We start from the raw sequence: 27919 nt of genomic DNA on the forward strand, positions 1-27919 counted from the left end.
TAAATCCTTCCCACAGTCCTCAGACATCAAGACCTCTTTCTAATGAAAGGTTGCTCCTATGGTGGCCATCTAATTGAAGCCCCAAACCTTCTTCCAAACTGCCCCAACTCATGGCAGACTTCACTGTTGAAAGACACCATGCCTCTTCACACACAGACTCCTGTACACCTGAAGAGATCCACTCTTCTGGGCTGGGTGTTCTTTCCCTGTCCACATGGGCAGCCCAGGCAAAGGCAGGAGATGGGCATCATGCCCATCCATCCAAAAGTGCATGTAATTATTTTTTAAATTACTTTAATTTTAATTGGAGGATAATTACTTTATAATATTGTGATGGTTTTTGCCATATATCAACATGAATCAGCCATAGGAATATATGTGTCCCCCCAATCCTGAACCTCCCTCTGACCTCCCTGGAGGCCTTATCCCTCTAGGTTGTTCCAGAGCACTGGTTTTGGGTGCCCTGCTTCATGCATCAAACTCACACTGGCCACCTATTTCACATATGGTAATGTATATGTTTCAATGCTATTAATACAACTCTCTCTCTCTCATTCTTCATCCCAGAGCCAAATCTAAAATAAGAAACCAATCTAAAAATCCGCTCAAGGAATTCTGTCCATCTGACTCTGATAGAGTGTGATTAACAAAGAGGGAATAAAAGTATAAGGTATGTAGATCAAATTACTTAAATTATTTGATCCATAACAACCATATTCTTTATCAGTCGCTCAGAGGAGGAAAAATGTGTTGGAACCTAAGCACTGCAGAAGAGGTCCATGTATATAGTATACAGTAAGAGCGAAAAAAGACCTCAAGTCCATTTTCCCTAGAGAGTACCCCCTGCGAAGGTTCAAACTCCATTTCAGCTGCTTTTATTATACACTTAGTAAATATAACATGGAGGAGGGCAGGCAGGCTGACTGGAGGGAGGGAGAGGGGAAGAACAGAGATACGGATGCAGGGATGGATGGATGCATGGATGAGAGAGAGGCCTGGAAAACTGGGCCAAGTTCTCCACAGGGATGAGCAACGTCTATGCACTTGCGCTCTCACATCCTTGACAAATGTCTTCCTCACCTAGTGCTGGCTTCCTGCTTCTAATAAATGAACAGCCCCAATAAGATTCTCAAGAGGCAGGAATTTCTGGCGCCCCACTCCTACCATTAGAGTGGGAGGTAGAGGTGAGAGCACAAGTTCTATGCCCCCGGGCCAAGGAGACTTGAGTTTACGTCCTGAGAAATGACCTAAGACATTTTATTTTATAGCTTGATAACACCAATCTTTGGTTTGGGAGGTTTACTTTTCATATCTGGCCTGAACGTACTTTCAATCTTGAGATTTTATTCATGTCTCTTTCCGTTTAAACCTCTAAGTGACATGCCACCCCTGCCTGGAAAAGCTAAAAAGTACCCTATTTCCTGAAAAGCAGATGGACATGACCAGTTTCTTTTGCCCTTATCACTCTAGTTCAATTCGGTTCAGTCGCTCAGTCGGGTCCAATTCTTTGTGACTCCATGGACCACAGCACGCCAGGCCTCCCTGTCCATCACCAAATCCCAGAGTTTACTCAAACTCATGTCCATTGAGTCAGTGATGCCATCCAACCATCTCATTCCCAGTCATCTCCTTCTCCTCCCACCTTCAATCTTTCCCAGCATCAGGGTCTTTTCAAATGAGTCAGTTCTTCGCATCAGGCGGCCAAAGTATTGGAGTTTCAGCTTCAGCATCAGTCCTTTCAATGAACACCCAGGACTGATCTCCTTTAGGATGGACTGGTTGGATCTCCTGGCAGTCCAAGGGATTCTCAAGAGTGTTCTCCAACACCACAGTTCAAAAGCATTAATTCTTCTGTGCTCAGCTTTCTTTATAGTCCAACTCTCACATCCATACATGACTACGGGAAAAACCATAGCCTTGACTAGCCGGACCTTTGTTGGCAAAGTAATGTCTCTGCTTTATAATATGCTATCTAGTTTGGTCATAACTTTCCTTCCAAGGAGGAAGCATCTTTTAATTTCATGGCTGCAGTCTCCATCTGCAGTAATTTTGGAGCCCCCAAAAATAAAGTCTGCCATTGTTTCCACTGTTTCCCCATCTATTGGTCATGAAGTAATGGGACTGGCTGCCATGATCTTAGTTTTGTGAATGTTGAGCTTAAAGCCAACTTTTTCACTCTCCTCTTTCATTTTCATCAAGAGGCTCTTCAGTTCTTCTTCACTTTCTGCCATAAGGGTGGTGTCATCTGTATATCTGAGGTTATTGATATTTCTCCCATCAGTCTTGATTCCAGTTTGTGCTTCATCCAGTCCAGCTTTCTCATGATGCACTCTGCATATAAGTTAAATTAGCAGGGTGATAATATACAGCCTTGATGTACTCCTTTCCCAATTTGGAACCAGTCTGTTGTTCTACGTCCAGTTCTAACTGTTGCTTCCTGACCTGCATACAGATTTCTCAAGAGGCAGGTCTCCAAGGCCTTTCAAAAACACTTCTTGAAACTCAGATGATGAGATCATAACAAATGGTGATATCCTAGCAAAGAAGGAGAAACCATGACCTTGGAAACTCAACTTTCTTCCTTTTAGCATGATCATGTCCACGATTGAGAAGAGCTCTGTCTCGGTGCATTTTTTAAAATAGGAGTCTTCTCCTTTCCCAGTGGTCACAGATAGCATAAATTGCCATTAGCCATGACAAAGACAAATAGCCTGCCCTATAGGAGAGAGCAAGAAGCCTGAATACAATGTCATTTCCCTGTAACGTGAAGATCTCCAGCTGCTTGTGGTGCATCTCAGCGTGTCACCCTACTAGGAGTTTGTTTTCAATAAAAGAGAAGGGAAATATAATTCTCCTCTTAAAACAGCTTCCAGTCATCATGAGTAAAGGGTAAGAGGACAGCAGCCTGACCTTGAAGTTGAAGCACATGGAACCAGGACAACATCAAGCTCATCGCTGTCCTACTCAGCCTCTCTGGCCTTGGCCCTTCTTCCTCCACATGTGGTTTGGGTGGGAATTTCTAACCCTTGTCTCCTCTTCTGCAGTTTACAAAAGCAGACCCTGGTGGCTTGAAAATGGGAGCTGCCAAATGCTGTATACACAAATGCAAACATGAGTGTAAGGCTATGTCCCTGCCTCCCGAAAGTGTGGAGGAAGTAGAGGTGATGTGGAGTCCAAAGAAAAGGAAAACGTGGTCTTAAACTAGGCCAACATCAGGTAGAGATGGAGCCATTTGGAAGCTATCTACATAGCCTGCTTTTCTTTCTACTCCTGGATGTAGACTTTCGTTTCTGCGCAATAAATCAGAGAGGTGCATAGACTGGCCCTTGAAAAAAACAAAACCACATACACAACAGACACCTCTGGGAGGTGTGGCCTGGCCTGAGTGCCATGGCATGGCATGGTGGCCCCCTCTGGAAGAGCTTCCATTGCATTTTGTGCCCATTGAGGGAACTTTATGGACAGTGACAGGATGTCCTGATTACTCAGGCTCTCCTTTCCCAAAACAAGTCTTCTCAGCCTAAGTCCAGAAATCCTTACAACAGCTGAGCTTATATAACAGCAAAGTACTGGGTCAAGAGGAGACTTGAGTGCTAATCTGATTTCCATTTCTTTCTGGAACACCCAATGGCTCCCACAACCTCCCTATCTTACTGTTCCATATTTGTAAGACAAAGGACCACCTCTTTTGCTTTGCTCTTATCAATACTGTGAGGCTCAAATGAGATCATGCATGTGAAAATGCCTCCCAAACGAATGATCTCACCATCTTCACATTCAAAGCCTTGAATTAATAATAAATAAAAAGAAGATGAAAAAAACAAGAGAAGGAAAAGGAAGGTAGGGAAATAGAGAGGGAGAAACAAAAATATTTTGAGCCTTTATTCTGTACCATGTCCTGGGAAGTGCTTTCTAGTCATCATCTTCTTTAATCCTGCAATTCAATAAGCCTTATTTTATTAACCCCTTTTTAAAGACGAGGCAATTGAGGCACCAGTTCATCCAAAGTCACACAGGGAATGGGAAAGCCAGGACATGAATCCAGGTTGCTGAACCTTAAACTTGGGCTCTTCAGCGAGCTGCCACGATGTCTCCCTGTAACCTCCAATGCCAGCAGCCTCAGGGGCTCTGATGCACTCATACCTGACCCAGATGTCAGGCTGAGGACCTGCACACACAGTCAATAACAAAGCCACAGGGAGGGCAGCTAAGTCAGAGATGAGCTAAGCCTCTTCATCCATATGCAGATAAGGACTCTGAGTTCTGGAGACTGACCAAGAGCATCCAGCAAGCTGACTGCTGGAGTGGCGCTCACACTCAAGTGCTCATGCTGGCTGAGATGGGCTCGATGCCCCCCAAATACTTTCACTTTTCTTTCGGGAGCTCTCAGTCAAGCTGATACATGTTAGTGTGCTCAGGCTGTGGGTGGTTTAAACAAAAGAAATGTATTCTCTCAGTTCTTGAGGCTAGAAGTGCAAGATCAAGGTGTTGGTGGGGTTGGTTTCCTCTGCGGCCTCTCTCCTTGTCTTGCAAACAGCTGCCTTCTTGCTGCCTCCTTCCATTACTGTCTCTCTGTGTACATACACCCTTGGTGTCTCTCTGTGTGTCTAATTTCCTCTTCTTCTAAGAACCAGCCATACTGGATTAGGGCCCACTTGGACAGCCTCATTTTAAGTCACCACTTTAAAGGGACCAACTCCAAATATGGTTATACTCTGAGGTGCAGTGAATTAGGACTTCCATGTATGAACTTGGGGGTAGGGTCACAATTCAGCCCACAGCAGCTGCATTTCCCAGACTCCCCTGTAGTTATGAGTGTTCCTTTGACTGAGTTCTGGCCAATCAGTGATGTTTGTCAGCTCAAAACCAGACCCATCAATTGTGTGCACAATTCTCCACATTCTTGCTCTTGCTCCATCCATGGGCTGAAGCCAGTGAAGAACTCCAAAGCCTAAGAAAACCACATAGCCTTCAGACAGAAGGAATCTACGCCCCTGGTGGACAGGATGCTCCTCACTCTCCATCTGGAAACCTTCAGTGGACTGCAAGTGATGAAGCCATGGGCTACTTGTTACAGCGGTTAGCCTTTCCTGACTGATACACCCAGCTCCCAACAAATATTCTCTCCATTACATACCAAAGGTCAGTGAATTTTACTGAAGAAGGGATAACAGCCTAACATTAGCTCTAAGGTCAGTGAGCAACCCAGATGGGCTGCAGACAAATAAGGAGGTAAAGCACTGCCTCTTCTTGGGGTATCGAGTTTCTTAGGGAGCATAGCCCCCTAGAACCGTCTCTCACAGACTCCCAAGGGGTCTCCCGGCCCCTCCTTCTTTCACAAGCTAATAAGTGGGAGGGGGAGGTAAGATACACATGATAATGATCCCTTTCTTATTTAAACAGGCCATTTTTCTTCCCAATAAATGCTTCTTTTTGTCAGCTCAAATACTCCCCTTTGATAGAATCCTGAAAGTAATTAGCCTTAATAACTCTGCTGTGAATAACGCCACACAAGAAGGAGGTAGATGTTAATAGGAACCTTCCACTCCAAAACTAAGTCAACCTCTCGGCCTCCTTCCCCCAAAAAGAAATGTAACAAGAAAAAGATTATAGGTTTAGCACAACTCGGGAAGAAATGTATATTTGAAATAAATGTATGAAATCTTTTAAAAACAACACATGCTGAAAACTTCATATTTAGTTTGATTTGCTTTCCAAATCACACAGACTGCACAGTTGCATACAATCTTTAAACAAGGACAACCCCTGAGAAGTGTGGATAGATTGAAGAGAAATAAAAGCAAGATCAGCCAGCTTGTAATCTTCTTTTCTCTTTTTGCCTACCCAAAGCTGCATTAAATTGCCTATTGAGAACAATAACATATTTGTGCTTTTATAGGTAGAATGATTGGTATTATGCAAAGATTTGGCTAACAGTCTAAAGGCACATTCACACTGATCAGGATTGCATGCTGTTAATAATTTTCAGGATGCTCTAGGGAACCTGTAATTCCCTGGGACTATAACCTCGCAGGTCAATGCATGCTTTGTAGGAGCTCCCACAGAATCTGAACCATACCAACCAACAAGACTGGGAAGTCCATTCCCAAAGAGCGCCTGGGAAATGTTAGGTGTCCCTGTTGACCTACATCCTGTCTCTGCCTTCATAGGTACAAGGACTCGTTCAGGATGGACTGCCAACTTGAAGATGGTACCTAGGCGTTATTAAACAGAGCCTAAACCTTCCGTTCTACCCACATCCTGAGATCTAATAATCCATCCCTGGAGAATTATCCTAAGGAAATAACTTGAAGGAAACATATATACACATACATACAACGAGCAGTATTTTGTATGTAAGATTAACATCTAGCAACAGTGGGAAATGGTTGGTAACTCGTGCCACATACATCAGATTGATGAAGAACTGTAGCGTCCATAAAAAAATAAATTTGAAGACTACAAAGCGGCACAATAAAAATGGTAGGTTAAAAAAAGTAGAGCACTAAACACACATAAAACACCTATTGAAAGGGATAAGGGTTGAAAGGGGACAGAGCCAAATGAAAAGGCATAGAGTTAGCGTGTAGGAACCCAGCTGAGAGATCTCCTTTGTTAATTTCCCTTACTGGGATCATAACATTGTTTTAAGAAAACATATAAAAATAAAACAAAATGAAATGGTCCCAGGACCTTTTAATCTCTCATTACCACACATAAGTCTGAGCCCTGAGATTCAAAGGCCAAGCTCAAACATCACTTCCAATTCCCCCTTTAGGAAATTAAAGAACTCCTTCCTAAGGAAGTTTGTGAAGGGTAGCAATGTTTAGTTGCATGGACGGGCACCATCAGACCATGGCCAGGTTGCCTGTCTGCTCTGAGATACAGAAAAGCAAGCTACACATAAGCAACTAGGAACATGGAACTCAGGAAGCCTTAGTTCAAAGCATTCAAACTATTCCACCGAGAGATCCATTTACACATCTCTTTCACACATAAACACACACACACGCCCACACAAAGCGGTAGCAGCACTGTAAGACCTTTTGTTGTGATGCGATACAGAGGCTGAGACAATCAGATGGCATCACCAACCCAGTGGACATGAGTTTGCGCAAACTCTGGGAGACAGTGAAGGACAGGGAAGCCTGGCGTGCTACAGACCATGGGGTCCCAAAGAATCAGACACAGCTTAGTGACTGAACAAAACAGCTTCCAAGAGTAACTCGTATTTCCTGTGACCTAGAAACCCAGAAGGCAGGCAGAGGACACACCGCATGCCTCAACTCTATCTCCAGGAACAGCTAAGTGATAGTGGCACCAAGATATTCCTGCTTGACCTGAACCAGGTATGTCTTGCTGCCAGTTCTGATGTGCTTGCGCCTTTGGAGGGGAGAGAGCAAAGGCACTTCCTAGTCATCCTCTACGAGGCTTATACTCACCTCTGGCTATGTGGCTTCACTTTTCTAAGGGCCTCCTAGAGTCATCACAGAACTGCTACAAGGGACTTGCTGTCTTGCCTAAACTACTCTTTCATTGATGTTTGGCAGAAATCTACACAATACTGTAAAGCAATTATCTTGCAATTAAAAATGTGTTTTTAAAAGAGTATTTTCAAAAGAACTGGTTCTCTTTACTGTGCACCTACTACGTGCCAGGCCCTGGGCCAGATGCCCTGAAGCATTTGTGTCTTGTCACAACAAATCTGCGAGGCAGATGGTACTGTCTCTGTGACCTAGACTGGGAAAGTGATAGAAATGGTGCAGGCTGGCTGAGGTCACACTCCTTTAAGTGATGGATAGGGATCAGAACCCAGCTCTCTGAGAACCCAAGTTCAGGACTCTCACAAAACTCTTCTGCCTATTTAACACACTCTGCCTGAACGGCTTTTGTGCAGGGGTTATAATTAGTTATCTGGTCCCAGTTGCTTGTAGGATAAACAATGTCTGATAAACCCACAATGCTGTAAGTATTTATTACATTGCAACCCAGCTGCCAAGTGTCTAACCATTTTAATAAAAAGCTATTTTCTAAGGTTTATGTTTTATTGCATGTATGACTCCCTTATTGGTTAGCATTTTGGAGTTGTGGAAAAGGTTATGAATTTAGAAACTGGCTGCATTCATATCATATTTAAAACTTAATGCTATTTTATTAAAGACATATGGGCCTCCAAAGTACACATATTAAATGTCATGTAAGAAAAGTAGCAGTTTAAATCATGGTCAAATTCATTTTTGACGTGACTCCTGAGGCTTCCCAAGATCTGAACTATTTCTTTGTAAATCTGGCAGTTTAACCACACTCATAAATCACTTTCAAAGCATATTATTTCTTAATTTTACTGCATTAGAGAACGTTTGGCCTACACAGTGAACTGTTTGTAGCAGTTATGTGAACAAAGTTGCACATTTAGTCGCACAATGTGGAAAAGCAGCCAGTGGGGGAGGCAGAGAAGGGGCGGCGCCTCATTCTTTCATGGGTCCTGCTTCTGCCCTTTCCCCCCTAAGCAAACTCGATTCACAGTGTTCAGATTTGGCCTCTGTAATCTCAAAGGCCAAAACTCACAATCTGGTATTGAGGGTTTTCTGAATACAAGAAGAAAATATTATTTGCAATTTAATCTTTTTCCAAAACATCCCATGACTAAAAATTAGCATGAGTGCAGAAATCAGAGTTTCTTCTTCTTTTTTTTTAACATTATACTGAACTGAAACAGATTTTTCAGGGGGAAAAAACTGTGGCTTGGTGTAATATAGCTCTTGGTTGTTTTCTAATTATCCAGAGGTCCCATATCTCAACCTTGGGTTTTCACAGCCCCTCTAATGATGAGATAATATTCTTTGGTCATATGTAACAAGCCCCCAGATTTCACTCCCTGGTTTTCTCCATTTTACTATGGGGCAGAAGTGGACTGACTCCAATGACAAATTCCAGGATCTAAACAATGGCCTTGATTTCCAGATTCACCGAGGGACTTGGAGGAAGATTCAGAAGTTGAGTCCAAGGTCACCCAAATGAAAGGGCTTACGGGCTGACTTTTGCGCCAGGCTTCCCTTTCTTGATTTGGGCCCTGTAGGGGCCTTCCCCGCCCCACTGCTGTCCCCTTGGGGATGCTGTGCCACTGCCTTCTGTTCACATCCGTGGAAAGGCCTGTGCAGTGCCTGGAAAGACTCCCAAACTCAGGGGCCCAGCCTCCATGAACAGGAGGTCCTCTTTCTCCTCTTAACTTCCCTTCTTTGAGGTATTTTACTTTCATCAGGAAGCAGAGACTTAGTAAAACCTTAGAAACATTGAAGTATAAACCCCAGAAAACTCAGTTACGTCACCAGGAATATAGGGACAATACCTCTTCTATGAACTGAATTATGCTCCCCAAAATTCATATGCTGATGCACTAACCCCCAGTCTGACTGCACCTGGAGATTGGGTCCTTGGGAGGTAATTAAGGGTAAATTGGGGACATAAGGGTGGGGCCCTGACCCAATAGGACTGGAGCCTTATAAAAAGAGGATGCTCTATCGGTCAGTCAGTCACTCACATGTGTGTGCAGGTGTGTGCTCTCTCTCTTCCCATCATGGGAGGACACGGGGAGGGGTGGCCGTCTGCAAGCTGGGAAGAGGGCTCTCAGCAGAAGCTGACCATGCGGTCCCTGTTGTGGACCTTCCAGGCTCCAGAATGGTGAGAAAATAAAGCTCTGTTTCAGCTACCCAGCCGACGGTGTCTCAATACGGCAGCCCCCAGCCAACAAATACAACCCCCAACTCAAGCCAAAATGGCCTTCCTCATGTTCACTCACACAACAGGAAGACACAGCAGTGACTCCACACTGGGCTCTTTGGCAATGCCACAGCTTAGAACACGAGCTACATACCAGAGAGCGTGAGCTCCTCATACACACTATCTCAGTTCATCCTCGCAACAGATGTGAAAGCAGGTCTGATGTTCCTCATATCAACAATGGAGAAACAGATGGCAGAAGGCAGCGGTGCAGTCTTTAAGACCAACCTAGATACAGTCCCAAACCTTGGAGGGAGATGGCCCTCAAATGGAGGAGCAAATCTGATGACTGCACATGAACACAGGAAGAATCACAGGTTCGCCAGCGAATAAAACAGCCACGATAAATTCAGATTTTCAATCTCCCCTAAAGAACAGCTGGAGGCAACTTCTTGGATCACATCAAGAACAAAAATAAAGGCTGGGTGGTGGGAGGGAATGAATTAAAATGGGCCTAATAAAACATGGCAGAGGTCACTAAGCCAGACAGCCTCTGTGACAATTCCGATGCCAACAACAACAAATAAACAAACAAAGGACTCACTTCTAAATTTCACTCTTGAGTTAAAAGCTTCATGAGATGGAAGCCCCACTTTAAAATTCCCCACTCTAAAAGAGAAAAATGAAGATACAGCTTTGGAGCCTAGACAGAGAGCATTTGTTGCCTGTTGAAAAGAAATAGCGAGTTCTAATTCAGGTAATGTAGCTCAAAATTTACTGCCATATTTTAAAATGCACATGAAAAATGAAATTATCCTAAAATGTCCTTGGTGAAAAGGCTGAATGTAATTGCTATCACTGACAACAGCACTGAACTTCGCTAAATTAACATCAAAGGAAGCCCCAATTACAGAGCATCTGTGCATTATTGATGGCGCCCTGTCTGTTAATCTAAGACACTCTTCTGTAAGGAACAGAAAAGCAAATAAAAGAGCTAATTGTACCATCAGCCTTCAAGGACCCCAAGGTCAGACTTGCCCCTTCATGTTGGTGAAACACCACTTTGCCTGGTCAGAGGGACAGTGATGGTGTATTCAGAGTCAGAGGGTGAACACGGGCTCCGAAAGCCAGCCACGGTGACCCAGGTAGACAAAAACAACGAGGAGGCCAAACACTCCCTCGCGAGGTGGAGCTGCCTCATAAACAAGACCCAGTGGCTATGTGGGAACTGGATGTTCCCGGAGAGCTTGACAGGGAGAAATAGTCAGAGATCAGTGGACATGTACTAGGACTCGTCTCCCTTATAACAAGAAACAGCTTGTTTTTACTCCTCAAGGAACCATCAGGGACAAAGTACACCTCCGGGGTCATTTTTTTTTTTAAGAAGCAGCAGCTCTCCTCTGAGCACTGGGCTCCTCGCTGAGCCGACTGTGTAGGGAAGGTACCACTGCAGAAGTTCCCACTAACTCTGGTAATTACTTGTGTACACCAGCTTGGCACTCACTTGGATGAGACCCTGAAAAGTATCTATCAGCCACATTCAGGCAAACAGATCAAATTCCTATTTCAGTCAAATTCTGTGAAGACTTCTCCCTCTGATCAAGTTGGATAACCAGAGGCTTTCCTTCTGCTTTGTTCTATCCACAATTTTGCTTCTTAGGCCTTTGGGGACAATGAAACGAACAAGTAAATGGTAAGTATCTGATGTGCCTTTCATCACTAAGCTTACATGAGTCTTTATATATATATATATATATATATTCTTCAAGTTCGCTCTTTTGGTCCACTGTTAAAGGCTGAATTGTGCCCCTCCAATTTCTATGTTGAAGTCTAACCCCCAGGACTCAGCATATGACTATGCTTGGATACGAGGCCCTTAAAGAGGTCTCACTGCCAGTGAGACCAGTGTGTGGGCCCTGATCTAATATGATGTGTCCTTGTGGGAGGAGGATGGCTGGACACACAAACAGCCGGGGGGTGTGTGCACACCAAGGTGACCACGTGGAGGCACAGCAAGAAGGCAGCTACCTACAAGCCTAAGTGTGAGTCCTCAGAAGAAACCAATCTCACCAACACCTTCATCTTGAAGTTGGAGCATCGAAGGCTGTTAGAAAAGGAATGTCTGCTGTTTAAAACCACCCAGTCCATGGTATTTGGTGATAGCAGTCCTGGCAAGCTAGTACTCTGCTATTAGGTGCAGGCAGTTTGGAAATAACCAGAACTCAAGAGCAGAAGTTGAGACTAGGCCATCTTCATGTGTTCTTCCCCTCTTAGCCACAGAGCTGCAATTCATACATATAATCAAAGTGAACTTCAGAACCAAACCTCAGAACCATGTTCATGACCTTTCCCTAGTCAGCCATCCATCCCATAGGCCTCCCTACCTTCTAGGATTCCTGTCTGCCTGAGGGTTTAGTCCCTACCATCTGATGCCGCCATGGGTCCCAGAAGAGACTTTTCAAGCAAGGCAGGGGTTCACGAAGCCACAGAGGTCAGAAGGGTAGAGAACAAGGCCCCTGGATCTGACTGATGGTGGGAACACTGGGGTCATCACGATCTTCCCCTGAGACCTCAGTCACTGGCCTCTTCCTCTGTTCTAGCCAAGCTAGTCCTGTACTTCCATCCCACTCCTTCCCATCACTGGCTTGGAATCATCAGGCTCAAAGCAAAGGTGTGTGTGTGGCGGGGGGGGGGGGGGGGGGGGGGGGGAGGGGGGTGGGGGGGGGGGGGGAGGATGGTGGTGGCAGAGAGCAGGGCAGGTCAAGTAGAATAAAGCCTGTTAAGGATAAGGGTCCGCCCCAAGTGACCAATGTACCTGCCGCAGCAGACCAGTTCCCTGCCAAGATCTGAGCTTCATGCACGACACAGGGTGATGTGAGTTTAAATATGGGTGACTTGAAACCAGCACCCCAACTTTATTCTCTGAGAACCCAGTTTCTTAAGAAAGCATGTTTATGTTCCTCTTCTCTTTCTCAACAAGCTTAATTTTTTAAAAACTAAATCGCCAAAGGAAAATACCAAAAATTATCTTTTAAAGTGGCTCAAGAAAATGTCAGGCTGGAAATGTACAGATTACAGACCTAATCAGCTATTAAAGGCCCCATCTCAGTCATTATCAAAGATCACACAAGTGAGGATTTCTCATAGCTCAGTTAAGGAGGCTTAAACTCATTCCTTAAAACAAAGGCAGCTGACACCATAGGGGACAGTGTCTTATGGGTAAGAATATGCCAAAGAACTTTTTCAAATGCCAGAGACTGCCAGATGAGTGACCACTGGATCTCTGACAACCATCAGCTTTCTTCTCATCGCAGCATCTAAGCGGCTCACTACCACTCAGACACCTCCCTACAGTCAGGGGAGGGCTCCGGGCGTGGTGCATGTGGCCGTCTGGACACCAGCACTGGCCTGAGTGCTCTGAATGCAGGGTGGCCTCCGGAGAGCAGCTGCCTCTGCACAGATTTCCAAAACACCTGCTGTGCACAGGGAACTAGTGCCCCTCCCCCAGACACCCAGGGATCCAAACACAAACTCGCCCTTACTGTCCTCCCACTTGGAACCCCACCAAGGCTCCTCCTCTTCCTCAAGTTGCAAGCCTGGCCTAACTAACAAAGCCCTCCACCACCTGGTTCCTACTATTCTTTGCCTAGCTGGTCCATTTTACCAAAATGGGTTGGAGGGAATGGTCACAAGGTCAAAACTGAAAATTACAAAGTTACCTCTGGCTCCCTTCCCTGTCCTGGTCTTCTCTTTAACTCCTACTTCTCACCATATCACCACGTCTGGAGGATGAAATTTAAGGTATACAGGAAAAAGGGCACGAGCTCAGGGGTCTATGCAGGCCTGAGGAAGAACCTGATTCCACAGTGCTCTGTAATTTTAAGTGATATATGTGAGTTCTCTGATCATCATTTGCAGATTCAAGTTCAAGGAGAAGTTTAAAGATAATATTGTTAAGTCAATAGTACATATCAAATATACAGTCGATGCTTAATACCCGCTAGGTGTTGTTCTGAATCACATATCAGCAAAGCGTCATTGCAACTAATAATGCACCTCTGGGCCAGTCGACTCTGAGGCTGGCATTCCATCCTAATGAGTGAAACAACCAGAAAGCTTACTAAAGTCCGTGCTGTGATATCCAAAACCGCTATGAACTTCACGACCGTACGCTGTGTCTCAGTAAAGAGCCCTGGTTCGAGAGGACAGGGAAAGGTCAGAGGATAGGATGTGAGCACAGATGGCCTAACTCTTAGTCAGGTTTCTGCAATAGCACTGTTCGTCATAGTCCCAGTGGCGTATGACCAGCGTGTCTTTCTCGTGCAGATGTCTGTAGGTGGCTGGGGCAGTTCTGCTTCATGTTCAGTGTGTGTCTGCTCAATGTGTGTCTCATGGGATTTCCACAGCAACTGGCAAGTGAGCAAGAGGGGTGAGTGGAGACACATGGTACCTCATGAGTCTTGGCCTAGAGTTTGTATGCTGTCACCTCCATACACATCCCACTGGCCTAAGTGCCATCCGCCCAAGTGCAAAGTCAACAGGATGGAGAAGTATACCCCTCTCTATGGAAGAGGTATGCCCTTGCCGTAGCTTCTCTGTGGGAAGCTATGGCAAGGGCAAAGATAGAAGAACAATCTTAGATAAGTGAAGAAAACTACCCACTTCTCTAAAATGGGTAGGATCCAGAGGCTGCATGCTAGCAACACTTATTCCCCCCAACACTGCAACTTACTTCTAAGATCCTCTAGGCATATGTTTGTCCAAATATCTCTGGACAAAAGCCAGCATGCTGGAGGACACAGAGGGGAAGAATGTGGAGGTGGGCCATCAGGGTACAACGAAAGCCAGTAACTCTAACAGACATTCAGTGATCTCTCTCTCCCCAGGCATTGGACTTAATGGAGAATGATGCCTACTGTGTGCAAAGCACCTGGCTGGCCAGGCCACAGGGGCATCTGGACATGGTTCTGAGGGTGCAACCACCATCTACAGTTCTATTTCACTTCCCTTTTACTGTGAATTTCAGTCCTCTAGCTACACAGCTTTGCTAGGGTGCTGGAGACACAGCTTCACTGCGACAGTCTACCTCTGATTTCAGAGAGCTGTTATCCGAAAGCAAAGCCATAGAAAGCTCCCAACCTTGCTTCTAAAAAGCAATACTCTGAAAGCACTTATTTGAGACACAGGATGCCATGGTACTAAAAATGAGGAAAAAAATAACAACATCTTTAAGTGATCCCCCATCGAATGAACATGGCAAACTGAAATCAGAAAAAAGAATAAAAACAAATAAACTGAAAATTGTTGGCTTCTGAAGTCGCTTCTAGACACACCCTTCAAACATCTTTCAAAAAAGAAATTAAGTAAAAATTTTCCTCCTTTCAAGATTAATTATAAAGTTACTGGAAAGAGAATCTGAATACATCTCAGGATAAGAAACATCTGTGTGAAAACAGAAATGAACCATAAAACACTAACACATTCAGGTAGGTAGAAATATCTAGAAAAATCAACTGACATTTTTCATTTTATTCTGTTTGGCACAGTAGAGAACTTTCAATGTACATGGGCTTATTGTCTCCCTAATTGCATGTTCATACAGTTTACAAAATTTATTTATAGGCATACCCCTGGCCTTATGAAAAATACATAGCTTTAAAAATATTGAGCATGGAACAAATGTTAATAACTAGAAGCCATCGAGAGGTAGTTTCGGATAACCTTTCACATGTTCGCAATTGGTTACATGGGGGCAGAGAACATATAAAGGACAAACACACTGGGCTTTAGAACAAGGTAGCAGTTAGTGAAGAGCTAGGCTAGGCATGGAAACCAATCAGTAAGCCAAACAAGCCATGAGGCAGGGCTCCTTTAAAAAGGAGCACAGACAGAAAGCACAAGAGCCTCGAGACTGAGAAAAATCTCACTTTAATAGCTCATAGACTTGTGGCGTCCCCCAACATGTTTTTTGGGAGAAGCTACCTTTTTTCCCCTACAAGCTCTAACATGAGCAGGTGGGTTCTAAGAGAAGGACTCAGAGAACATGTAAGCAGTGACAGGGAGCTCAGATCGCACCCCCGCCCGCATCCTAAGAGTGGCGCTCCATGGAGGAGACGTGATCCCAGGGACCACGGTGGCCACAGATTCTGCCGTCAGAAATAGTCGCAGGGTAAAATCCTTTGGAAAAACAGATATGCAAACCAGAATCCCTCTTTTTTGCCAATATACAGATCCAAGTTATTATATTTTCTTGAGGCAAGTGTCCTTTTCCTGCTTTTGCAGAGGACCATATTGAGGCAATAAAAAAATGAACCTCCTTCCGTGATGGATTTTCCAACATGCCGTGTTCACAGTTTACTGTTTTGATGGTCCTGGCTGAGCCTCTGTGATACCCCAGGCCCGGAGACACAGAAGCAAAGAAAGTCAAGTCCCTGCCCTCAAAACCTGACACCCCAGGGGATACACAGCTGCCTCGTCCCAACAAAGAGCGGGCTTCCAGATGCTTCTACTCCTAATATGCTTTTTTTTTTTCATGGAAATTCCAAACCAGACGCAGATGGAAGAAGCTAAAGGTACCCAAGAAAGTTTGGGCCCAACCCCAGGTGTCAAGAGCAGGACTGTGTACTGTAACCAGGGAAGGAGGTGGTCATTGGACCCAAAGAGCTTTCAAATTTCAGTTTAAGGACAAGAATATAAAAGATTTCCAAAGCTACACATTTATTCCTTTACACATCTCCCTCTCCCTCCTTTCAACTCTTCCCCTTTGTCTCTCTCTCCCTCACACACACACACACAAACACATTCTTACAGCATCCCCCCAACCCCAAGAAAAGTACCCCTCAACACACATACCAATAAACACATCTATACAAAAGTACACAAATACACAAGCTATACACCCTAGGAAACCTACATGAAGGCATGGACGCCATATTTTTGAGGACACACCAAAACTCACCAATAAACCTATGACCCTATCTTGCCTGTAAGAGAATGGCCATGACTACAAGCAAAAACACACATGTAAAAACACTTTCTAACAGGCGCTGAGGTTCTCAGTCCAGCTGCCCTGGTAGCTGCTATTGCTTCTATAAAGATTTCAAAGAGTAAACCATTGGTAGCCAACTTCCTATACATACCTGTAAACAAGAGGGCTCAGTTTGAAATAATTATGTCAAAAAAATTGACAACTGTGCTCTTTGCCAGAACAGGGATGAATAATTACAATGCCAGGAAATAATTAAGCAACTCTGACTGTCGATTCTTGCACTGTCTCTCTGATGTTAGGGCTGCATGCCTATCAGGCACGCCCTCCTGGACAGGCCTCCACACTGCTTTGATCTACGTTTCTTGGAGCAGTCAGTGGTGGGGCGGGTCAGAGTCTCGTCATTATAGAAGATGTTCTTGGGGGGCTATCACCTCCTCTATGTCCAACTTGGGTACTCTCTGCATTGACAAAGCCATGATCTGATGGCCAATATTTTTCAGAGTATATATTTTCTTTAAAATTTCAGGAAACGAGCAAAGCCTAGCTGTTGAAGGACCATTCACTATACACACACACAGAAAGCAAGACTAGAAGAGCCACTGCAGCATTAACTATCAATTCCTAAAGAATGACAGCATCTTTCTGTAGAACAATCAGAACTCAGACAGAAGGCAGCTTTTAAACAACAAAAGCCAAAAGGCAGCCATGAACGAGAAACGTGTCATTGTGCGAGACACTGAGAACTGACTCGCACTTCAAGCGCCGGGCCTGCCAGGTACCGTATCAAGCCTTTGTGACTTGAGGGGGTTTATGAGTTGCTGGATGATTCTGCATTTGTATCAGCCGAGAACACCCAGACTGCCCATTCCCTACCTCCAAGGCAAGGGCTGTGATTGGAGAGGCATTTTCCATTCTCCCAAATACTTTATGTCAGGAATAAAATGAAAACAGCTCCCCAAATCACGGCCCCCTTGATCATCCATCAGAGCATTCTGCTGAATAAGCAAAACAGACTGCCACTGCTTCCGAAAGGACAGAAGCCAACTTGAGATTCTGAGTCCGTGATGAAAAATAGGTCTTCACCAAGCGTGCTCAGCGCAGTGTCGGCAATTCACCAAGAGGAAATTGCTCTCCACTTAGGAGCTGACTCTGAGTGTACACATACCTCCCAGAACATACATATGTATATATACACAGAGATGGAACGCATATACACACACCTGCAAGGAACAAACACATGTCTGCACATACTGTGAGCAGGCGAGAACCAGCCTTTCTAACACCAATTTATTAATTCAGCAAGGAGCTCATTTGGCTTCTTTCTATCTGAAAGAAAAGTAAAAGCGCATCTCTCTGCAAAAAACCAGACAAAAGGGAATTGTCTGCCATTCACAAGAGGCACGAGAGTCAGATACGGAACTGGTAACACAGAGAACTCCAGTACACTTAAAGGGTCACGGGGTAAATAGAGCACTGCACAGGGGGGCCCAGACGGCTGAGTTCTCATCCCAATTCTGCCTCCAAGGGGCTTTGGGGCCTTCGGGAACTACATCCTCTCCCTGTTCCTGCAGCCATAGATGAAAGCACAGACCAGAGAGTTTTGCAGCCCTCCCTTCTCCAGTTTGAAAACCATGGGACTCTACAAAAGGATAACCACCAAAAGTCTTGATGCTTTGTCAGAGTATTTTCATCTTTCTCCAAATATTGATAATTAATGGATATTTCAAAGCTTAACACAGTTAGTAAAGATGTGTTAGTAAAGAGTCAATCACACAAACGAGCTGATTCTGTAAGTGATCAGAAACTGACTGGGAGCTCTGAAGAGCATTTCTGTCAATGGTGCTAATGACTCAGAGAATCAGCCACTGCTGGATTTTAGGGAGCCCGTCCCTGCTTTCAAAGGCAGGGGACGCCTTCAGTTCTCCCCCATATCTACTCCAGCAGAACAGTCCTGCTTTTACCTGTTTTCTTCACTTAGGCCTTCCTTGGAGGTTCCGTTTGGACAGAGAGATGCACAGAGGGAATGGTGAGCTCAGTGTTCCAGGAATAAGAGATGAAACAATGTGGGGTCTGCAGATAGACACATGGGTGAAGCTTGGATTTTCGCAATTATGAGCTCATGACTTGGGCAGCCCAAACATCATCCCTAGGCCTGAGTTACTGCATCTGTGCAGTAAGTCAATGCCCCCTTCCTTCCACATTTGAAGGTTATGTGAGGATGCACACACCTGGGCACAAAAGAACTTTAGAACAGTAGTGGGCATCACTGACACCCCATTCCAATATGACGGGTATTCTTTATGACCTCTCCAGATTTCCAGTGACAGCAGAGAGCTTCCATGTCAAAGACAATGAAAGCAGGAGAAACAGTATCTATGCTATAAAATGCACGCATCCACAATGGTGAGAAATGCAGGATGAGTGGGAACTCAAAATATTATAAACACGCCATTTGTTGTATTTTGGTTTGGTGATACTGGCTGTCTCTAGAATCTTTTAACCGAAAAAAAAAAAAAAGGAAGCCAAGAAATAAATTATTTCATTTGAACAAAATCACAAAAGCTGGAATAACTAAAGGCAGTCATGAGCAATACATCAAATCAGTGTCTCCATAAGGAAAACCGTTAACACTTTAATAGCTACGAAACGAATCACTCAATTAATTTCCCACATGCTGAAACAGGTAACAATACATTTATCTGCCAGTATTCTACTCTCCATATCATATATTTCCACAACTGTTAGCAATTTTATTCAGCATAACGGGAAATAAGTTGCACCTCATGGATTCAGGGAGAGAAAGTGGCCTGAGGTCTGCTGCCAGCTGAGCGACTTGATGGAAGAGGTTTCATTTTTCTCTTTTGGTTCTGTTTGTTTTTTCCTCTTTCCCTCTTAATCATTTCCAATGCACGTGCAGAGTGCTCCAAGTCCATCAGTGAGGACAAATGAGACCTCAAGGATCCCTGGGCCAAAGATTTCAACACACAGACTAGGATCCCACAGGAAGTGACTGCAGCTCCACAGAGCTCCAGGACATGCTGGACCTCCAAAGGAGTCATGAAGTCCATTCCCCAGCCTCAGACTTCACTGAAGGATCCTAGCTCCTCCCAAGCCCATGTCCTTAATAATCTCCTTGTGTGTGAATCCAAGACCCCAAGCCAAATCCCCCTTGCCTCATCAGTGCTGTCATTAACATGACACCACGTTCAATCCCCTGGCCTCGAAGCAGACTCAGCTGGTGAAACAAAGGTCAGTAAACAGCATTCGCCTGGGCTCTGGAGAGCCAAGTGAAGGACGCACACACCAGTCTCAGACCACATTGTCAGAGAAATTGCCTTCCGTGCTAACAGTATTTCCAAGTGCTATTGAGCCCTCACCTGTGAACGAGAGACAAGCACTCTCCCCCAGCTACCCCTTGGCCCCGAGAAAGAAGAGCCCCCGCTGAGGCACTATAGGAACCCTGCCCTCCTGAGAAACAGTAATGTCCAACGCTCTCCTGTTTCTCCTTCCTCAGCTCCAGAGTCTGCAGAGGTCTCACCTTGGAAATGAAACACTTTCAAGGAGGCCTGAAATCCTCCTTGCTTCGAAATTCTCCTTGATGCTGGGAACATCACCATAGGCTGTGCGTGATGCTGCTGTATTGGTACAAGAGCCATCTGTCTGAAATCACCTTACCAATCGCTTTGTAATACCAACAATGTCCCCCTAGAGTCCCAGGAAGACCCAGCTTATATCAAATTCTACTTCTTGTTTGGCCAATGGTGTATCCATGGATGAAATCCTGGCGCATTCTGAACACACAGGAGGACTTCCTCCAGCCTTGAAGAGTTCCCAGCAGGTGAGGCATAAATGCTCACAAAGAACAAGAGAGTAGAGGGCTTACCTTGGGCTTCACCACCTTCATGAACGCCCCTCTGACCAAAGCTTCCTCTCGTTCTTGTTTGGTTACTTTCCGAGCATCCAGAAACTTCAAATTGGGCAGCTTGTGTAGAACAAAGCATCTGGAAGAGACCAGTCAGAGACAGCTCAGGAAGACGGGGGTGATGGACTCAGAGGTTCATGCAATTTATCTGATGTTCAGGAAACTATATCACTAAGTCTTCAGAAGTGTAGGCCTTGGGTGCTGCTTCTCCCCTCTTCTTTCACAATGAGTAATCCCTCTTCAGGGAAATTCAAATGGTTCTGTTTCATACATACACTAATTCAAAACATACACTAATGGTTGTTCTTAACTCAAAGGTATACTCACAAATGCACACCTGGATTCACCACTAAGATCCTATCCGTGTATTTACCTTTTTCCATTCTGGAAAATGGACCCCAAATTTTTGATACACAAGAAATTCTCAGAGAAAATAATCTACAACCTGATCATACCATTCATGTTACTGTCATTCTTATGGGTCACCTGTATTATTCTCATCTCTGAGAGAACAAAAAAATCTTCATTTTGAAGCTGAGACAAGAGACTTTAATTTGCCATCAGGACAATGATAATAACCTGGACAACTCTGGGATAGAAGTAAGAACATGCATAGCTGAGAAACTGCTTCCTTGAGGGATCAGAGAGACATGCTGAGGACTTTTTTCTCATCATCACTGAGTTACTTCTACACTGGCACTATGAAGATTATCTCCATCAAGGAGAAACAAGGGGAGTTGGTTTCCAGTGGACATTAACAGCCAAATATGCCATATGGTCTCCCTGCAAAGAGTCTTTGGGATCCATTACCATCTTTAAGGATAACTGAATGACTGACTACTTGTGTGATGAACTATCTTTACGCAGGTATATGGAGCTGACAAGAAGACTCACATGGTCAGAAGATAGGTACATAAACATATAAATAATGATACAAAAGGTATAGACACCTGCCTCTAGCTCTCCTTCCTCAGGGACAGTCACCGACCCAGATGCTTTCCATCAAGCCCCCATACTCCTCCAATCAAAGGAGCAATTGTTTAGACCCTTTCCTGGTTAGGAAGAAAAGGTGGGTATCCAATGTCAAGAGTGGTAAGTCACATCATCTGCATGGGAATCTGACTTTTTCTCCCCATATCCAGCATCCTCAGTATTCACTCATCTTTCCAAATCCCAACCCTCAAGACGTTTTCTTCTGCATCCCCAGCCCACATTGCTTTCTCCCTTCTCGATACTCCAAGGAGGCATTTTCAGCACCCTACCGTCTAACACCGTATTATTTTCTAATTGTCCTTCAGTTTAATGTCCTCACCAAAACTATAAGCTTCTTGAAGACAGGGACCAATTTTTCTTTCTCACTCTCAAACCATTTTGGGAAGAAGCATTAGAATGGACACTATAAAATACCAGTTCATTTCAGCTGCACAAATGTTTCTTAAGCACCTACTTCATGCCAGGGCTAGGTATACAGAGGTGATTACAACATGGTTCCTGCTCTTTCATTTCAGTTCAGTCACTCAACTGTGTCCAACTTTTTGCAACCCCATGGACTGCAGCATTCCAGGCTTCCCTGTCCATTACAACTCCTGGAACTCGCTCAAACTCATGTCCATCGAGTCAGTGATGCCATACAACCATCTCATCCTCTGCTGTCCCCTTCTCTTCCTGCCCTCAATCTTCCCAGCATCAAAGTCTTCAAATGAGCCAGTTCTTTGTATCAGGTGGCCAAAGTATTGGAGCTTCAGCTTCAGCATCCATCCTTCCAATGAATATTTAGGACTGATTTCCTTTAGGATAGACTGGTTGGATCTCCTTGTAATCCAAGGAACTCTCAAGAGTCTTCTCCAACATCACAGTTCAAAAGCATCAATTCTTCAGTGCTTAGCTTTCTTTATGGTCCAGCTCTCACATCCATACACGATTACTGGAAAAACCATAGCTTTGACTAGACGGACCTTAGTCAGCAAAGTAATGTCTCTGCTTTTTAATATGCTGTCTATGTTGGTCATAGCTTTTCTTCCAAGGAGTAAGTGTCTTTTAATTTCATGGCTGCAGTCACCATCTGCAGTGATTTTGGAGCCCAAGAAAATAAAGTCTCTCACTGTTTCCATTGTTTCCCCATCTATTTGCCATGAAGTGATGGGACCAGATGCCATGATCTTCGTTTTCCGAATGTTGCGCTTTAAGCCAACTTTTTCACTCTCCTCTTTCATTTTCATCAAAAGACTCTTTCGTTCCTCTTCACTTTCTGCCATAAGGGTGTCATCTGCATATCTGAGGTTACTGATATTTCTCCCCCGGCAATCTTGATTCCAGCTTGTGCTTCTTCCAGCCTGGCATTTCGCATGATGTACTCTGCATATAAGTTAAATAAGCACGGTGACAATATACAGCCTTGATATACTCCTTTTCGTATTTGGAACCAGTCCGTTGCTCCATGTCCAGTTCTAACTGTTGCCTCTTGACCTGCATACAGATTCCTCAGGAGCAGGTAAGATGGTCTGGTATTCCCATTTCTTGAAGAATTTTCCACAGTTTGTTGTGATCCACACAGTCAAAGGCTTTAGTGTAGTCAATGAAGCAAAAGTAGATGTTTCTCTGGAATTCTCTGCTTTTTCTATGATCCAACAGATGTTGGCAATTTAAGGGATTCTGATATAATGGGGAAGATGGGTTCAAAGACAGAAATTAGAAATTGGCACAGCTAAGCACTGAGTTTGAGGTTACGCACAAAGTAGCTTTGCAAACACAAAGAAAGAAGAACAAGAAATCTTAAGAAAGCTTCAAAGAAACAAGCCCTAAAGCAGTTCCCAAACACTAAGTTTTTTTTCTCAGTGCAAACGTTACTTGAGGTGTGAGTAGGCCTCCCTCGTCAGTGGAGCCTTAGGTCCACAAGGCCAGCACCCCCAGTTCATAGGATGGTCTCACATCATCAAAGGGCCTCACATATGCTTGTCCAGGTGAAAGACTCAGCTAATCACTCAAATGCCAAATAGCTCAGAGGTTTCTAGTCACAGCCTTCCTATGACTTAAAGTCAAAAATACTCTAAATTCTTTTGTGGTATCCTTTTCCTGCTCAGAAATTTCCACACCAACATCTGAGGTCCTGGAAATTTGACTACCTACTTCCTGCTCTCTCCCTGGCCTCAAGCTACTCATTATCTTCTCTCTTACTTCTCCCTAAGCCTCTTCTTTCCCTCTCTGAATGCCACCTAAGCTTACTCTACACGAGGCAAGTTCTACAAAGGCCTCAATACCTTTCTGTCCTCCAGAAGAACTCCCACTGGCCTCAGTCAGTGTCAGAGAAAACTTCCATCTTCTGCTTGTAGCAGCAAAGTCTTGATGACAACAGATTCTTTCAAATAAAGACACGTACAGGCAGAAACAATATGTCAGGAGTGACGCTCAAAGGAGTAAAGACACCCACTAAGTGTAGGGTGGGAAAAGATGAATATTCAGGTGAAGAAAAATCAGTATTAGAAAATCAGCCAATGTTTAATGATGGAATGAAAGATGTCTTCACAGGGCTGGCAGGAACCATAGTGACAACAGACAGCAGGTTGTCATTTCGCCCCACTTTGGATCACAGCCCTGAAATCAAAGGAGAGAGAGAGAAGTGCTAGCTTTTAAGCTAGTTAAAAAATTTTAGATGACAAAGAGCTACTGTTTTCAGAGCACTCTTCTTTCAACACCAAAGAAACATCCAGGAAACAGGCTGCCAGCTCCCCTGAAACTAGGGGTGACCCGACTCCCACCCAGTTGGTCAGCCTGGATTTCCAGGTGGTTGGTGCCTAAAGATGTCTGAGAGACACTAGGAAGGCTTGTTCCAAATAGTTTAGTATGAGACTCAGCTCAGGACTCACAGTATGTCCCTTAGGAGATGTCTTCTTCATTTATTTACACATTCACCCACCCTGCCAAGAGCTGAGCTGGGTGCTAAGCATAGGTGATGCACAGAACAGACAAGGTCCCTGCTCTCAACGGACTTACATTCTAGCTCAGTGGGTCCCAGACTTGAGGAGGTGACAGAATCCCCCAGAGGCCTTGTTGAAACACAAATCACAGAGTCCCTCCCTGGAGTTTCTGATTCACTGCATCTGGAATGAAGTTTCAAGTTTACATCCTAATAAGTTTCCAGGTAAGGCTGATATGCTGCTAGGCCTGCTGAGAATCACTGTCCATGTACATAAACACCACAAGGATGAATAGTTTTGGAATTATGAAGTTGATAAGGTGGCCAAGTGTATCCTTCCCAGTTCAGCCAATGGTCTGTCCTGCCCCCAGTGTCTATGGTCCCCAGCGCCCAGACAGAAGCCATATCCACCAGACCTTCTTTCTTGCCCCTTGGTGGTGTGGAACCAGCTCTAAACCAGCTCTGCCAATGCTTAGTCAGTGAGCTTTCTGTCTGCCTGTCCCATTCTGGTCTTGGGAGATCTATTTCCCTTTGTTGTAGGTCATGTCAGGGTGTCAAAAGCTGCAGCTTCAATCCTGAGTATAATACAAGTTTGCCATAAAAATACAAGAGAGGATTCCCGAAGCCACAGAATGAAGGCTTTTACAATATCAATTCAACCCTTGTAAATTTAATCCAGGGTTATTTGTTGCACCAAAATCTCTTTACTGTGATGTATTACTTAGTTACCGGGGTTATCACAGCCGTATCCTAAAGTTGCATAGTACATAAAACATTTCAGTTAACAATGCAGGAAGGTTAACTCCCCCAGATAACCTGCAATCACCAGGGCTAGTCCAGATGACATGCCTCTGTCAGCTTCCACGAGCTATTGATGGTTCAATCAGTTTGTTTTGAAGGTAAAGTACAACAAAAGGGCAGTAAACTTATTCAGACTGTCAACAGGGGCTATCGGGAATGGGGCTTGCAGGTAAGTAATTCTGGGTGTTTTAAAGCTATTATCAAACAGCAATGGTTGAAGGAAGAGACAGCTACTAATAACACAGAAGGCAGCCATCATAAACCACTTTATGGCAGAAACCCCCGTCCATAAATCCTGCGGCACCCGGAGACAGCTTCAGATTTATAAAACTGCTTGTTAAGCCAGGGCACTGCTTAATGAAAAGAGATCCGTCTAAGTTCTAAGGCTCACATGCCCAGCTCCAGAGGGCAATGCCAATTTTCCTGACCTTCCCAAGGTGGTTGGGAGAAAGCCTTAGGGCCGGGAGGGGTGCTGGCTGTGACATGGAAGGTGAGGTTACCCAGAGGAGACCAGGGACCCTGGGAAGGTTTTCAAAGAACCACCTGTCTCTGCACACAGATTCTCGAAAAGTGAGACCCACACACAGCTTTTCAGGTTCTCTCTCTCTTCATAGAGGAAGTGCCACTTCCTGAAAGAAATCCTCTAAAGAGATGCTTCCAACTGGTAGAGGGACAGAAACAACAGCAGACAGCCTTTTTTGGTTTGTTTGGTTTTTGCTCTCAAGTCAGTTTTCTCTACCAAAAGCTCTGGCACTTTTCATCTAGACTTCAAAGGGAAGGGAAGATGCTGTCTCCTGCCCACATCTGCTCCCCCGGGGGATCTGGCTGCTCCCCAGGCCCTCCGCACAACTACAGGCACACTGAGACAGACCTCCTGCATCTGCTCCTGGGGCTGGCTGCCATGTTTCTTCTTCTGAGACTCTACCCAAGACACACCACATTTCCAGGTCTCAAGGCAACTGCATGTGGAGTCACGGGGACTTTTCCCACCTCCTTCCCGTTACAGCATTCTATGCTTCTTCCTATTGCCTCTTGCTGCCTTCCTGCTCTCATGCATGGGAAATGGGGAGACAAGCTGAGGGTCACCCCCCACTGGGGGCCCCTGAAGGCAACAATAGGTGATCCATGAACTGTTCTCATCCTTTCACAAAGCTTAACAGAAGAGCGTGAACACGCCAACAGAACATCAAGCTTCTTTGCTCTGGATGGCATCAAGCCCATTTGGTAACACTGCTTACCTCATGCTGATCAAAAACCCTGATCAACAGCTAAATGTCTCTGACTAATTTTGAAAAGTTAGCAGTCGCTTAAATGAAGCTTACTGGAGAGACCAAAGCTTTCAAGTGTATGTGTTGGAGGGAAAAACAAGAGGGAGATCTTCCCAACAAAAAGCATGTGGACTCACAGGGTAGAGGGAAGAGCCCAGACTTTGGGCTCAGCTTTCTGTGCGGCCTTGGCTCAGTTTCTGCCGCCTTCTTGAGCCTCAGTTTCTCCGTCTGTGCCATGAAGGGGGTGGGCTAATGCTGCTCCAGCCTCTTAAGCTTCAGTTTGCTTGCTTGACTTCTATGTGCCTCCAAGTTCATCTACAATAAATACATCCATATTCGCCTCTCTTTCGTATTGCTCCAATTTGCTTGTCTCACTACCCCTCACACCTTCAGGTAAGGGAGGACGGTGAGGAAAAGTCAATAAAGACCACGGAGTAATGAACAAACACCGCGAGTGAAGAGATGACAATGCTCTGCCTCTAATGAGCTGAGGTGAGCTCACCTACAGCATTAATGAACGCCTGACAACCAGCCAAGGCCAGCTGATTTCCCTCACAGTTCACCGGCAGCACGTTTGAAGTCTCAGTGCAAATAATACACCCACAGGACAGACCAAGGCCCTCTACAGAGGGGAACCAGCAATTACTCTGTGGGTTTCTGTCACTTTGATCTCTAGGTCGTGACCTTTGCTTTCCTGTGATCTTCAAAGCCCAGATTGCAGATTAGCTGGAGAATGCTCACTGGGTTATGTAAGCCACAAGTTTTACGGCTCCGCTACGGCTGGGAAATGGTGGAAGCCCAGGGCGGCCAGCAGCGGCCAGCCGGTCCCTCCCTCCTGCCCCTTGGCTGAGTGTGACAGACACTGGGCAGGCCTCAGGGCTGCTCCCCGGGAGGGAACAAAGAAAGGGCGTCATGTTTTAAATAATTTCAAGTTGTAAGGAATACAGAGGAGTCTACTGAGGAGGAGGGAGGAAGGAGAGACTCGCCAGAGACTGGAGTGGCAGGAGATAATAAAGGATTTAGTGCCAGAAGGATTTAGTGAAGTAGTGCTCGGAGCCCAAGACACCAGCAGCCTTTCTGCTGCATCAGGTCTAGCACTTGTGTACCCTGACCTGAACTCCACCAGCTTTCCTTAGCAAGAGGAAAGAAAAGACAGACAACGGAAGACAAGAAATAGACCATACTGGGCATCCAAGCTCCCCAGACTTGATTCATTGTCTGGCCAGTATTCAAGCCCACGGGAGGCCCCAAGGGGATCCTCAGGATGATGGTGGGCCCCCAGCTCACTTGGCTGCCTCACTCTCTTC

At 45.0% G+C, this 27919-nt stretch overlaps 1 protein-coding gene across 1 annotated transcript in view; it reads right to left on the reverse strand.

Annotated features, from left to right (window-relative positions):
• LRMDA (leucine rich melanocyte differentiation associated) overlaps nt 1-27919 on the reverse strand; it is a 511149-nt gene that overhangs the window by 465516 nt on the left and 17714 nt on the right. Inside the window, exon 4 of the mRNA XM_052639700.1 lies at nt 20592-20709. Within this exon, the coding sequence (XP_052495660.1) occupies nt 20592-20709 (118 nt within the window). The remainder of the gene's footprint in view (nt 1-20591; nt 20710-27919) is intronic.

The sequence above is a fragment of the Budorcas taxicolor genome, chromosome 5 (assembly GCF_023091745.1).
Source record: "Budorcas taxicolor isolate Tak-1 chromosome 5, Takin1.1, whole genome shotgun sequence".
In the NCBI taxonomy this organism is placed as follows: domain Eukaryota; kingdom Metazoa; phylum Chordata; class Mammalia; order Artiodactyla; family Bovidae; genus Budorcas; species Budorcas taxicolor.